Source organism: Hemicordylus capensis, chromosome 3 (assembly GCF_027244095.1).
Source record: "Hemicordylus capensis ecotype Gifberg chromosome 3, rHemCap1.1.pri, whole genome shotgun sequence".
NCBI classification, from domain to species: Eukaryota; Metazoa; Chordata; class Lepidosauria; order Squamata; family Cordylidae; genus Hemicordylus; species Hemicordylus capensis.
This window is the reverse complement of record NC_069659.1, coordinates 353,618,679-353,634,208: the sequence shown is the minus strand read 5'-3', so window position 1 is coordinate 353,634,208 and position 15,530 is coordinate 353,618,679. Positions and strand designations below refer to the sequence as shown.

At 44.7% G+C, this 15,530-nt stretch overlaps 1 protein-coding gene across 7 annotated transcripts in view; it reads left to right on the top strand.

The window, feature by feature from the left end:
• Positions 1-15,530, top strand: part of ARMC9 (armadillo repeat containing 9) — a 129,809-nt gene that overhangs the window by 55,754 nt on the left and 58,525 nt on the right. For all 7 annotated transcript variants that reach the window (XM_053306966.1, XM_053306962.1, XM_053306963.1 and 4 more), the window contains 4 exons: positions 833-956; positions 8,094-8,233; positions 9,593-9,669; positions 14,118-14,192. In XM_053306966.1, the coding sequence (XP_053162941.1) occupies positions 833-956; positions 8,094-8,233; positions 9,593-9,669; positions 14,118-14,192 (416 nt within the window). The remainder of the gene's footprint in view (positions 1-832; positions 957-8,093; positions 8,234-9,592; positions 9,670-14,117; positions 14,193-15,530) is intronic.

The window sequence follows — 15,530 nt, the reverse complement described above, 5'->3', positions numbered from 1 at the left end:
TACCGAAGACTTATTTAAAACAACAGCTTCTTGGAAGGGAAATGTTGGCATGTTGACTCTATAGAACAAGAAAGCAAGTGCTTCTGTTAGGTCAACTAACATCCAAAACCCTGTCCAGGTATACAAAATGTGTATCAAATGTAGGGTTTCCAAGCAACGTGTTGCGGGGGAGGTTTGACGGGGGAGGGCTGGAGATGCCGACTGAAATACTGACTAGCACTGTGCTTGTGCAACAGACAAAGTTGTGCTAGTGCAAGATCATGTAGCTGTGCCAAAGCATGGGGACTTCTGGAATTGTGTGATTGCGCAGAAGTTCCCTGCAAAATACGTGAGGTGTGCCAAAGGTTTTACATTTAGCTGTCCAAGTGCAAACATGTTTGTGCTAGTGCAAACACAACTCAAGCTCCAGACCTAGTGCAACTAGTTAGCTCAGTAGCCTTGCACTACCACAACATCCTTGCACAAATGCAGTGTTTGGGTGTTAGCCACTGCATGTGCAGGCTGCTGTTAATTTGATTAAAGGAGGAGAAAGAGACTGCATGATCTGAAATAGTTGCTCTAGAACTTCAACATTCCTCTGCCTTGTTTATGTAAGAATACCTTACCCTTACAGTGCTACAACAAGACCAGACAGTGGTTGGAGAAAGTATACCTGTAGAAACAAGGGAGAAGAATGTTTGAGATATAGGGGGAAAAATTGGTAAGGAAATATGAAGAACTTGTCAAGATACTTGCCGTTCTCCAGGAAGATCTGGATCCAAAGAGCAAGAGAAGGCCTGTTCTGTGCCCAGGCTGCTCTCCTGCAACTCATTCTTCTCTCTCTTTGTCTCAGGTCGACTCTACCTTTCCCAGAATCCCCGGCTGCTCCGAATGCTGGAAGAAAGGTTGAAAGCTGAAGACAAGTATTCCCTTACTCAAGAGAACGTCCTAGGAGCTTTGCAGAAACTCAGTCTCAGGTGATGAAAGCGCAGTGGGGCCCTGGTGACAACAGGAAAGGAAATGCAGACTTCTTAGGCTGCATTCAGGGAGGAAAGAAGAGCACTTGATTCTCATACAGCTATCATCAGAATCCTCCGGAGCTGATGACAGGAGTGCCACTTAGAGCTGGAGAAGGAGGAGGAGGGCTCAGTGGGGCTTTGGCTGGCTCAACTAGCTGGATATCCCACCCCCCACCCCGTTGTTATTATACTCTACAGATGCATTTCTGTATCTCTTTTTATTTATTATTTATTATGCTTGATAAGCCTCCATAATGAAATAATATCCTTTACTCTTGAGGGTCTAACAGATCTAGTGTGATACGATGCTGCAGATTCACCTCCAGACAGGGAAGGGGTCGTTTTTGTTGTCTGTGTATGGAAAAGCCAGGACCCTCTTTCAACTCTGCAAAGGAATGGCTGGCAACTGGTAGTCTCTGGGGCAACCATACCATTAAAGATAGTAGAGTGCACATGGATGCGCTATTGGCCATTGATAGACCTCTCCTCCTCCTCCATGAAAATGTCTGATTCTCTTTTAAACCCGTGTGGTGTAATGGTTAGAGCATTGGACTAAGACCGGGGAGGCCAGCGTTTAAATCCCCGTTTGGCCACACAAGTCGCTGGGTGACTCTGGGCCAATCACTCCTCTCTCAGCCTCACAAACCTCATAGGATTGTTGTGAGGATAAACATGATCAAGCACACTGCTCTGGGCTCCTTGGAGGAAGAGTGGGATATACATGTGTGTATAAATAAATAAATTAAATAAAACCATTGAGCTTGTGCTCAAAACCATATCATGTGACTACAAGTTACATAAGATAAGTTCATGCCTTGTATGAAGAAAGGCTTTATTTTGTCTGCTCTGAATGTACCAACCATCAGTTTTGTGGGCAAACCCAAGTTCTAGTGTGAGGAGAGGGGGAGATAAATTCTTGTTCAGAGGTGTCTCATGACACTTTGAGGTCAGTGTGGCAGAGTAATGCCAGTCCTCTCCCCGGCCTGCCACCAAGAGTAAAATATAATAGGGCCTTTCACACGATCGACATTAGGGTAGGAGGAGATCCTACCCTAATTTGGGAGCTCTGCGCGTTCCCAATTTTTGTTCATTGTCAGTTAAGAACAAGGTTGGAGGCGGAGAGCTTGATCGTGAGCTAAGCCCCAGCTGGGTAGGATGAGCCCGCCCTACCCAGATTCTGCCCCCAGCTTCAGGAGGAGGTAGGAACTAAAATAGTCTGACCCATCTAGGACTTAACTTGCGATCAAGCTCCCAGCCTCCAACCTTTGGCCATTGTTGCTGGGGATTATGAAAGTCCAGCAACATCTGGGGACCCAAGTTGGAGATCCCTTGGCTTCTGGTTCTTCATCAGCAGCCTGCCACCCCGGCCTTTTGCTGCCCATGCCACATAGCAAACACTTTTGAAACTGAAGGGGGTTCCAAAAGCAGTTTATGTTATGCTATAGATTTATTATTGGGGAAATGGCAAAAATCTAATTGGGCGTGGCCAAGACTTTAAGGGTGCCTAAGATAGCTCACTGGATCCGATCCCCTGTGTCTATGTTAGTGATGTGGGGCAGAAAATTTTCTGGATAATTTTTTCAGTGTTATATTATTCATGGGGAATTTTGTTTGTTTATGTTTTTTAAAATAAATAATCAATTAATTTAAAAAGAGAGAAGAAAATACATGTACACATACAACCCCTCTCCCCAAATTCTTTATATCTAAAATAATATACCCCAGTACACCCAGAGTGGCTGGGGGTGGTGGTGGTGGGGTCCTTCTTCTAAGGAAATATTTCTTGGTTTTTTTCATAACAGTAACAGGGTGAATGTATACAATGTTAGTCAAGTGGATAGTTCCAAAGTTGTAGTTAACTGTTTTTCAGATGACTAACCCTAAGAAACATACATATATAATAAATATCAATGCATAGGTCTCATTTTGCATTTTAGCATAGGTATGCTCAAATGAGTATGTTATCAGTTTTCAGTGCTTTTGGGTGTTCCCCCACCTCCTAAAATTTAAGCAATGTAAGCAAGTTTACACTATTACTGTATTGGCAAATGTTCCAGTAAGAATAGTTTCTAAGTAAACCTCTGAATTTCTTTGAATGTAATATTTAAGCCACATTGTGGGCTTTATTTCTAATCAGATATTTGTACTCAAATATTTTGAACTCTTGGAAAGACTTTTGAGATATTATACAGCATGTAAAATTAGCTTGCCATAATTTTTTAGTTTTGTTTTCTAAATATAAATAAAACAAACATGCTAAATCAGATCTTAATCAAGTTAGGATGGTTGTTTTTTTTTTTTTAAATAAATACATCCAGAAACATTTCTTCACATTTTTAAATTGTACATGTTTGAATTTTCAGATTCAAACATTCCTGGAAAACCTACATCACTACTCACATGAGTAGAGCATCTAAAATGGGGCTGGAAGTCCAGTCCCATCCCCATCCCCATCCCTATCAGTCGTGCACTGCTCACGGTTAGAGAGGGTAACTTTCATCTGAAGAGGCGAATACCACATCCGTGATGGTGGGTACTTCTCTGATCAGGGATGAGCTCTTCAGATGAATGCTGCTCTAACTGTGAGCAGGGCACTCCCTTGTGTAGAGCATCTTTGGGATAACGTCCAAAGAGGGCTAAATACTTATCACCATCACCAAATGTAAGTTTTGAGCCCTTGAGATTGGCATAAATGCCTTCTATGTTGGTGACTTATTACACAGCCCAGTGGGACCTGAATGAGCAAAGAGTTAAGTCTGTCTGTCAGGGAGGGCAGGAGCAAATAGACCCAGGCCATATGTGCTAGGCCAATAAGAGCCTGCAAGAGAATAAATACATCATTTTATTAGCTCATTTTATGGGCCATAGTTTGTTTTAACATTGAAAGAAAGGGAGTGAAATGTCAAGAGGTATAGAAAGCTGATGAAATTTCCCATTAGGCCCAGTAAAACATTAACTGTGTTGCTCTTAGAAGTACTGTTTATGACTTCATCACCTAATCTTCCTATCTCTTCTTCCAAGCTCTGGTTTCCTTCTTCTTGGCCCACGTAATTGACTTGGGGCTGTTTCACAGACCCGTTTTGTACATCACGAGTTGACTTTTCCCACAATTAGTGTGCTGAGCAACCACGTGAAGTGCTTCAGTATGTGTGATGGGATTGTGCTGTACAATGAATTTTTAAATATATATTTTCCAGGAAGTGTTGTCTTATGAACTCTCCAGAGGTGGTCCAGCTGTGGGGCAAAAGGTGATGGCCTCAGGTGACGGACATGGGATGCCATTAAAGGCAACAGATTGGAGAGATGAGGAATCTGTTCAGTAGAGTGTAATCCAGCCAGAACGTCTCCTAGGCAGGCCCTGTTAAAATGAATGGGCTGTGCAAGAGGCCCTGTTCCTTTCAACAGGGCTTGCCGAGGAGACATTCCGGCTGGATTGTGCCCCATGTTAATCACTAGGACAGATTCTACTTGGACTTTTCTGACTCAGGAAACAAAAGGTCTTGGGCCATCACTGGAACTCTAGAATGTCACCAAGACCTTTCTATGATGTCCAGGTTGTATGCAAAATCATCCTCTTGCTTGCTAGCTCCCTGTATAGAAATGATGGCATTGGCCTTGCCATTGTAGTGAGCAGGGAAGCATATCCTTGCCAGAATTTGTCATCCTTTTTTGACCAGATTTGCCCTTTTGTATCCTGCCCCTTTCTCCAAGGAGCCCAGGGCAGCATCCATAGAGTTATGCCATTTTAACCACTGGTGGATTAAAAGAGAGGCAGGAGAAGCAATTGCCTATGGGGGCAAAATTCCCCCAGCGGCAAATTTTGGTGTTGTGGGGGAAAAAAAAAACTTTTAAAGGAGCAGGGGGGAGTTAAAATCTATTTTTTAACTTTAAAACTGTGGTGGCAGAGAGGGTGGCAGAGAGGATGTCAATACCCCTCCTAACACAAGCCCACCTACCTTTCAAATGACAGTTACTGCCCAATTTTGGGTTTTTCTGTGCAAGTGCGGCAGTGGTTTTAAAGCTGAAAAACTAGATTTGAACTCTCCCCCCCGCTTGCTGCTGGGGTGGCAAATCTTTGGCCGCCTAAGGGCGGCAAAGAGCTCAGTTCACCCCTGATTTTAACCCAGAAGCAACTCTACGATTGAGGCTTTAAAAATTGTGCAAGTTGTTGCAAACATAGGTAGAGAGGTGATCTGGATCGTGATCTGTTGCATTAATAATGAATGGATTTTGCGCCTACGCAGGGACCTTGTGGATAGATTGACTAGCTCCTCACGACGTTTCCAACTGCCATGCATGTGCTTCGTACTTCTGTTGTTTTCAGCAGTTGGGGCATGCCTTGTTCAGTTTCTATTAGACCGCCTATGTGTCTACACCTTGTATTGTTAGCTTCTTGGTGATTTATAAAGATAGTTTGGATAGACACAGTAAACAACTTTGGACAGGATACAGATAACGAAAATTGCTAAACAATTCAAACAGAAGGAAAAAAATGGAGCATTTTCCCCGGACTTGTCCAGTGGACGCGGGACATGAAATTGCTGGATACAGACAGCTTAACGACAATTCTAGAGCACAACCGACAGGATATAAAATTGTAAAGGAGAAAGGGATATTTACAATGGTGTCCAAACCTGAAGTCGGTATTGAGCACGGAATCGTGCCTGGATACAACTCCTTTGGTGGACCCTGAAGTATTGCAGTCTAAAGCCACCAAGGAGCAGGAGTTCAAGCGTCCGGAAGTGGTAGAAAAGAAACACCACCAACGCAAGAAACGTGGACATCTTTCTTCCACTGAGGAGGAGGAGGAGGAGGACTCCCCAAATCCAATAAGACTAATGTCTCCATTGAGACAGTTGAGTGATCAAACAGGTATGTCGAGACCTTTATCTCGTTTTGCGCAACCAGGTGCAGGCTATGCCACCTGGAAATCGCCATTGCAGTATACAGCTGCACAGGGCTTAACTTCCACCACTATATCAAGTCTGATTACACATAGTTGCGACTTCAGACACACCCCAATTTTGGTATATCCTGCAGATTACGTGGAATACCAGATTTGGAAAATGCATCAAGAAGCTTTACAATATGTGCAGCAAGCGGCATTGCATGCAACGCTGGCACCAGCTAAAGAGCCTGAAAGGGTACTCACAATGGCATCTACAGCAAGTCAATTGTGCCAGTGCGGTGAATGGAGAGGGAGGAACGGTCTTTGGCGGTCAATCTAGCAGGAATATCAATGGCAGAAATCTGCAAGGCAGCGACGTGATTTTCACACCAGCCGTTCATAAAACATTATGCCATTGATTTGCAACTGACAAGGGAGGCCAATTTTGGAAGGAGTTTTCTGAAGCAGGTTATGCCTTAATGACATACTACCTGGGCCCACCACCAGTTCCAGAGCTGGCTAATCTCCCATTCATTATGAATGCAACAGATCACGATCCAGATAAACAGGTTGCTCACCTGTAACATATTATCTGGAGGGGATCCGTTGTATTCATAAATCCCACCTGTACCTCCCTGCAATTTTTTTTTTTAAGCAAAAGATTGGAAAGAATACAAAGATCGTCAACATCTGGCGGTCTGCAAGAAACTGAACAAGGCACTCCCCAACTGCCGAAAATAACAGAAGCATGTGCAGGGCAGTTGGCGGCGTCACGAGGAGCTAGTCAATCTATGCACGAGGTCCCTGCGCAGGTGTTGTATTCATTATGAATACAGAGGATCATCTCCAGATCATATGTTACAGGTGAGCAACCTGGTTTTTTCCTTCCTCTCTCAGAACTCTAGAAACACAATTCATCTAATGAAACGGATTGTCAGAAAACTTAGGATGGACAAAATGAAGGACTTTTTCACACAGTGTATAATTAGTCTATGGAATTTGTGGCTACATGATGTGGTGATAACTGTCACAAATCATAGATTTTGATTAGACAAATCAAATCAAAATCATAGATTTTGTCTAATTCCCTTTTAAAGCCATCTAAACTGGTAGCCGTCACTACATCCCTTAGTCACAAATTCCATAGACTAGTCTTATCAGTGGCTTCTAGTCATGATGGCTTTGTGCTGCCTCCAGGTGCAGGATGCCTCTGAATCCCAGTTTTAGGAGAACAGTGGCAGGAGAGGGGGCGTGCCTTCATCTCTTCCTTTTGGGCTCCCCAGAGGCATCTATTTGGCCGCTGTAGGAAACAAGACCCTGGACTAGATAGGCCTTGGCCTGACCCAGCAAGGCTCTTCTTATGTTTAAAGTTTAGGATTGATCCCATCGTCCCATTGATCCAATCCAAGGTTTGGATTTATTTGTTGGTTGGTTTGTCAGATTTGTACACTGCCCTAAACTTTTGTCTCTGGTTGGTTAACAACAACATAAAACAAGTTAAAACATACACAAAAATCTTAAAACAATTAAGGCAATCTAAAAATTAAAAACAGGTTAAAACTTAAAAATTTAAAAAGCTGAAAAGCTTGACTGAAGAGGTGGGTTCTCAAATGCTTTAAAAAAATTGTCAGAGATGGGGAGGATCCTATTTCAGTAGGGCGCGCATTCCACAGTCTCAGGGCAGCAACCGAGAAGGCCCGTGCCCGTGTGGCCACCAGCCGAGCTGGTGGCAACTGGAGACAGACCTCTCCAGATGACCTCAATGGGCGGTGGGGGTCATAATGAAGAAGACGTTCTTTTAGATACCAAGGGTCTAAGCCATTTAGGGCTTTATAGGTTACAACCAGCACTTTGTATTTTGCCCGGAAACCTATTGGCAACCAGTGTAGTTCTATCAACAAAGGAGTAACGTGGTCTCTCCAAGGTGACCCAGAGACCAACCTGCGTTCTTAATATTGATCCCAAATGTTAAGTGAAACATAAGAACAGCCCTGCTGGATTAGGCCCAAGGCTCATTCAGTCCAGCATTCTGTTTCACACAGTGTCCCACCAGATGACTCTGGGAAGCTCACAGGCAAGAGCTGCTGTTACTCCCCTGCAACTGGTATTTAGAGGCATCCTGCCTCTGAGGCCGTCACTTTTCAGCAGTAGGCTTTAGGTGAGTGGCCATCAAACAAATGTGTTTATTACTGTCTTAAAATCTCTAGGCGGACTTTGCAGTCGGCTATGATAAAGGACGGGCTCATCCTGTGGCTTGTGGATACTCTAAAGGACACAGAGTGCATGTCAGATTACACCTTGGCCTACTCAGTTGCCCTGCTCATGAACCTTTGCCTTCGGAGTTCAGGTATGTAGCATGATACAGTCAGCATCAAGGAAACAGCCATAGGGATTGTCTGCTTCTCGACCACCCAGATGCTCCAACCCCAACCATATTCCCTTTTAGGCCTCAGTATTGGGGGGAGGGGAGGGGCCACCTTTGTTGTTGTCCTCTTCTCCTGTAGTGGCTTCCCTTGTTTTGCATCTCTCTTGGAGCCAGAGCCGTCGGCTACCTGCTCTTTTGTCCTCGGCTTTCCTTGCTCAAATAAGTACCTGCAACTTTGACACAAGCGTGCAAGTGTGAGTGAAACCCTGGCTGGCTGCTGCCATCCCTGTGCTTAGGATAAGAGCCAGGTTTTCCTTTTCAAGAATTCTTTTATGAACTAGGTCAGGGTGATGGAGGAAAAATGGCAGAAGGGTGGAGTTTTTGGAATTAAATTGTTTAAAATGGACAGGGTGGATGATTCCAGCATCTCAAGGAAAAGCAACAAACGACTGGGTTTGTTTTGTGGTATCTACATTTGGCTTTCAGTGTGCCTTAAAAACTCCTCCTGTTTAGGTGATAAGCCTCATCCGTTGTGCCATAAAGGAAAATAGGCTGAGGCTCTTGCCAAAGATGCGTGAAGACTGTCAGAAATTTAAGATGGTTGTGCAGGCTGCTGTTCACCCTGAAATGGACAAAGCACTCGAACTCCCAATTTGGCCACCACTACTACTTCCCCTTCCTCCAAGACAAAAACCTCACCATGGGGAGGTGATGGAGGAGGAGGAAAAGTAGACACTTCTTTAGACACGTAAAACATCTTTTTTGGCTAAGGATTAGGAGTTGACTGCAAGCCCCAGGATTCCTAGTTGGAAAAAATGTTCTGTGCATCTATGGGATCACCTGTGCCATCTCCTACTGTGATGTTCCCCTCCCCCGCAAATCTAAGAGTTTTGGTTTTTGTCTTGGGGAAGAGGGAGGAAGAACTACCAGCAGCGGTGTGAGCAGAATCATGATGGGTGGGGGGAAGGGGTGGTTTGCTCAAGGTGGGCTGTGCCCACCTTTATTCTGCTTGAAATGGTTGGAGTGGGGAGAGGGATTGCATATCTGAGCATCCGTGTTTCAAATGCTCTCACCAATCCTGTCAATAATGGCAGTAGGCACAGAAATCAGTTGGATATTTTATTAATTCAAGGGGAAAGCTGCCCATCCTGGTCTAAAAATCTAACTTTTAATAGGCACATTTGTTGACAGAATTGAAGCTGTTCTGTGAAAAGCTTTTAGATGGGCTCTCCAGGTATCCCAGAATCTATTAATGTGACCAGAAAAAAAGAAAGCTGCTGGTTTCTCCTCTTGGGGCATATATGTGCCTTGATGGAATCCATGTTGTTTGAACCTCCACAGGGAAGAAAATGTGTGTGAAAATTGCCAATGAAGTGCTCAAAGTACTCTCGGATCTTCTCGGCCATGAGAACCATGAGGTATTGTTATAACTATAGATATTATATAAATATCTGTAGGTGGAAAAGCAGGGTGGACAAACAGCTCTTAGAAATCAGAACATAATGTGTGTCATTTAATCTAAATAAAATTCAGGGTGTGCGTTTTGTCAGATAGCGTAGTTCTACCTGGTGAATGGCCAGCCTGCAGGCAATGTGGCTTTAACTCTGGGGTGGGGCAAGGTGGAAGGGGAGAGACAGGCTGCCGGTAAGGAGAGGCAGAGGAATCTCGGGTCATGTCCAGTGTGCCCTGTAAGAGGGCTTCCCATATGTTGCTGACTACAACTCCCAGAATCCCCAGCTGCAAGGCTGGAGATTCTGGGAGTTGTAGTCAACAACATCCGAGAAGCCCTCTTACAGAGAACACTGGTCATGTCCTGCCCACTGCTCATTAGGATGAGCCACTCCTGCTACTTATGGCTGAAAATAATTTGATGGCCAAGTACCGTGTTCTGCTGCTCATGAAATCCTCCAAGCTCTGCAAAAGTCCAGATATGTTTCCTTTAGAATTTCTCAAATGATCACAAAGGAGCACCTGGCAGCTGTGTCATTCTGATCAAGCCTATTTGGATTCCAGATTGCTGGCTCCTGGGAATATTGAAAGCCCTTGAAAACTGTTTCTTTGTTCCTGAGACATGAAGCTCTCTTGACATGCAATCCATTTGCAGAAACCCACATGTAGCTCTCCTGCTTCCAGACTGGAGCATCTGGAGAAGCCAGGGGAGAAGAGAGCTGGTCTTGTGGTAGCAAGCATGACTTGTCCCCATAGCTAAGCAGGATCTGCCCTGGTTGCATCTGAATGGGAGACTAGAAGTGTGAGCACTGGAAGAGATTCCCCTCAGCAGGGGATGGAGCCACTCTGGGAAGAGCAGAAGGTTTCAAGTTCCCTCCCTGGCAGCATCTCCAAGATAGGGCTGAGAAAGATTCCTGCCTGCAGCCTTGGAGAAGCCACTGCCAGTCTCTGAGGACAATAATGAGCTAGATAAACCAATGGTCTGACTCAGTATATGGCAGTTTCCTATGTTCCAGGGCATGCAGTCCTCAGTTTCCACAGAAGCCTGTTAATGATTATGACAATGTGATATTAATTCATGGATGACAAGTACCGTACAGAATGCAGAAGTGATTTGTGATTGCATGGAAGGAAAGGTCAAAAAGTCAGTGTGTTCTGATAAAGCCCCAGTCACCAGTGACTGAAGACTAGCATTTTATCCTATTTCTCCCTAACCCTGGCCACCAAAAGCCAGTTTGGATTAAGATGTCTCTGCACTACTTTTGGAAAATTCACAGACTCTAGCTTTGACAGGCCAAAGGAAGTGAGAAAATTGAACTTCTATCTAGGCTACCTGAGTTTAAGTCTTTACTCAGCTGTGGACTCATTGTGTTAACCCAGGCAAGATAATCCTATAGGAATAAAAGTATATAGAGGGTGAATCGCAAATTGACAGTGCTACATGAAAAATAGCACTTAAAATTTATATAACAATGTATGAGATAATAGATTGGATAAGGGTGAATGAACATGATTTTCAGTCAAGATTATGACAGGAACTCAGTGGATTCGAAACACCAGCCATGGATGGGGTCATGCTTTGCAATCAGGAACAGGCTTATAGACTGTGGATACTCTTAGACACAGCAATGCAGGTGGTAGCTGTGGCCCACAGTGCCTTTTGCCAGCTTTAGCTGGTTTGCCAGCTGTGCCTGCTGCTAGTAAACGGAGACCTAGTTTAGCTATTGCCATGAATGCCTTGATGATTTCTAGATTTGATTACTGCAGTGCATTTTATTCAGGTCTATCCATGAAGGTGTTCCAAAAGCTTCAACTAATTCAGGATTAGTGATGTGCCCGGACCGGTTCGGAGGCCATTCTACAGGCCTCCAGACCGGTCTGGACACAGGGTGGTCCGGTTCGGAAGGATTGGGGTGGGGGGTTCCATTAAGGGTGGGGGAGGTTTTACTTACCCCTCCCGCACTTTCCCCACTCCGGCGCCGTATTTACTTTACAAATCAGGCAGCAGGATACCTCCCTGCCGCCCCTTTCCCCACTGGCTCCTTGTTCTTTTCAAATCGGGTGGCAGGATACTTCCCTGCTGCCCCTTTGCCCACTTGGCTCATTGTTCTTTTTAAATTGGGTGGCAGGATACCTCCCTGCTGCCCATTTCCAGGCTTGGCTGCAAAAGGCTTTAAGAAGCCTTTTGCAGCCAAGCAGGGAAATGGGTGGCAGGGAAGTATCCTGCCGCCCGATTTCTAAAAGGAGCCCAGTGGGGAAAGGGGCGGCAGGGAGGTATCCTGCTGCCCGATTTGTAAAGTAAATACGGCGCCGGAATGGGGAAAGTGCGGGAGGGGTAAGTAAACCCTCCTCCGCCCTTAATGGAACCCCCCACCCCAGTGCCGGACCGCAGCTCTGCGGTTCCGTGCACACCCCTATTCAGGATGTGGTTGCCTGACTGGATGGGTGTAAAGCAGCATGGCCACATTACATTTAAAAAACCCCAAAAACCCAGCTTCATTGGCTTCCAGTCTCTTTCTGGGCCCAATCCATGGTGTTGCTTTTGACCTTTCAGTGGACTGGGTCAGGAAGCACCTTCTCCCTTAGGATCCCTCAGAGATTAAGATGAGCCACTGAAGCTCTGCCTCAAGTACTATCATTTGGATGCTTGATTGCCATCAACTGGGAGGCCCGAGTGCTGTGGAATGCCTTTTCCTGTGAAGTCTGGGGTCTGCCTCATTTGTTTCCTTTTGGAGCTGTCGGTGACGGACCAGGAGAGGGATCTTGGGGTTGTGGTGGACAGCGCGTTGAAAGTGTGTATTCAATGTGCGGCAGCTGTGAAAAAGGCCAATTCCATGCTAGGGATCATTAGGAAGGGGATTGAAAATAAAACGGCTAACATTATAATGCCCTTATACAAAACTATGGTGCGACCACACTTGGAGTACTGCGTACAATTCTGGTCACCACATCTTAAAAAGGACATTGTGAAAATGGAAAAGGTGCAGAAGAGGGCAACCAAGATGATCAGGGGCCTGGAGCACCTTTCTTATGAGGCAAGACTACAACACTTGGGGCTTTTTAGTTTAGAAAAAAGACGACTGTGGGGAGACATGACAGAGGTCTATAAAATCATGCATGGAGTGGAGAAAGTGGAGAGAGAGAGATTCTTTTCCCTCTCACACAACACTAGAACCAGGGGTCACTCCATGAAATTGATTGCCAGGAGGTCTAGGACCAACAAACGGAAGTACTTTTTCACACAACGTGTGATCCACTTGTGGAACTCTCTGCCACAAGATGTGGTGACAGCCAACAACCTGGATGGCTTTAAGAGGGGTTTGGATGACTTCATGGAGGAGAGGTCTATAAATGGCTACTAGTCGGAGGGCTGTGGGCCATCTCCAGCCTCAAAGGCAGGATGCCTCTGAGTACCAGTTGCAGGGCAGTAATGGCAGGAGAGAGGGCACGCCCTCAACTCCTATCTGTGGCATCTGGTGGGCCACTGTGCGAAACAGGATGCTGGACTAGATGGGCCGTGGGTCTGATCCAGCAGGGCTGTTCTTATGTTCTTATGAGCCAGGCAAAGACATCTTTATCCTGCTGTGCCTTTGGGAGTCAGGTTCCTACATTGCTGGCTGCTGATTCTTGTATGTTGTTAGCTTCTATGTTTTTATGATGCCTTGTTTTGACTTCTAATGTAAATTATTTTGAGAACAATCTGTAGGAAAGTGTACATCAATATAACTAAAACAACAGGTTCAAAGGGCCTCCTATCCTTGTTTTATCCAGTACTTCTGTCGGGCAGGGCAGGTTCACCAATCTCCCCCGCCTTCCCCATATTTACAGGTGGGGGCTTGAAGGTGAGAGCTGGTGAAGCTGCCTTGTGAGTTTTGTAGCAGGAGTGAATTTGGATCTGGGAACTTCCCAGTTCACATCTCACACTCTTAGCTATTCTTTTTTTTAAAGCATTTTTTTGGTTCTGTTTTTTTAAACAAAATTTAGTTCTTTGGTTGATTGATTTAGTTTGGAGGCTGTCAAACTGGGGTCCCCAGATGTTGTTGGACTACAACTCCCATTATGGCCGGGGATGATGGTGGGAGCTGTAGCCCAACAGCATCAGGGGTCCCAAGTTAGAGAACCCTTGATCTAAGTGGTCTTTATTCTGCCTCTCAGCCATGTTTCCAGAGTCATTTACAAAAGAGGTGGAAAACACAACAAAATCACAGTGTAGCTATGCAAATTACACAGTAACTAAACAGCAGTTAAAAGCAGCAGTGAAAACAGAGTGTAATAGGGGAGAGTCAGTGGAGGTTCATGGAAGTAGGAAAAGCATTACTGATGAAGTTATTCTTGAGGGGCTTAGGACAGCAGAGGGCATTAGAGTTTCTGCTGGTTAAAAATGTATTTTCCCCGTTAACATGCCTTTCCCCAACAGATACATCCATATGTGAATGGGGCTCTTTACAGCATCCTTGCTATTCCATCCATACGAGAGGAAGCTCGAGCAATGGTGAGAAGCTCTGGGCAGTAGTTTATTTCTCTTTGTACACAATAAAGGGGAGAGAAACCTCCCCAAAGGGCTCAATGAAACCATTTATTATTTTTCCTTTTATTGCAGTAGAATTACATGCATAAACATGATCAAGGATAGTAACAATTCATGTGAAAATAACAGAAAAAGAAAAATCCCTTAAACATAGCTTAAAGCTAATAAGATACAATGCAGGAGAACGGGTGGGTGGGAGGATGGAAAGCGAGAAAAACACACCACCTTCAATATCTTACTTTTCAAAGCATAAACTATTCATTAAAGTTTGACCAAAATTGCTGAAAATTTACTCTTTTTCCCCACTGATTTAAAACTCACACAAAATTGCCTTGTTTTAGGTACCTATATTTGGGGGTTTTAGTAGTATTTTTCAGTCCTGAAAAGGGTTCCAGGTCACAGTGGGATATTTGTTTTTCATATCATTACATCTCAGGCCCCCTTGCAGGGCTGCTTATGCAAACAGCACACCTACCAGCATGGAAGCTGCATCTTTTCCAGGGTGTGATCCCATGCTGCTTAGTGTACATGGGAAGGGGGCCTATTTCTACCCTCAGAGGAATTTCCATACTTGGCTTCTGTTTCATTTACATGCTGAAATTACTTCCAATATAACTATTTTTCCTTTTGTATTGGCTGCTTCCTTTCCATATGTCACATTGGGAATGATTAACCCATGTTTTTTTCCATTGGTACACTCTAGCCAAATCTTTGTGTCTAGGAGGACTGAAGCTGTTATTCCAAATCCCACACTGTTCTTTTAACATGGATCCACTTGGGTTTCCCTGACTCTTGCAGCCTGTGACCAGGGTACTTGAAACATTGCCTGCTCCTGTATATACCTGCCTGGCAACTGTGATCATCAACAGAGGCTCCTTTCCAAGTGCCCTCAGCTGAGAGGTTTGGCAGATGACTACCAGCCTTCTCTGTGTTTGCACAGATTGTGGAATTCTCTCCTGGCATTTTTCTTACTATCTTTTAGGCACCTGTCTTCTTTTTCACGCTTTTGGTAGTTCCTTTTGGTGGCTTAATTTAATTCAGGGGTTCTCAATGTTGGGTCCTCCATATGCTGTTGGACTACAATCATGCTCATCAACCATTTGCATGGTCAGTAAATATGCTCTCCATTTTAAAGGTGCTGGGGATGTGCTGCAAATCATGCTTTGACTCACAATTTGTGCACATCCCTATTGTAGAGTTTGGCTTGCTTCACTGTGCTTATCTGTAGGGGTGTGCACAAAACTGGTTTGCTGGGTTTGGTTCAAGTCCAAACCAGACTCGAACAGGACCGGGCACATTTGG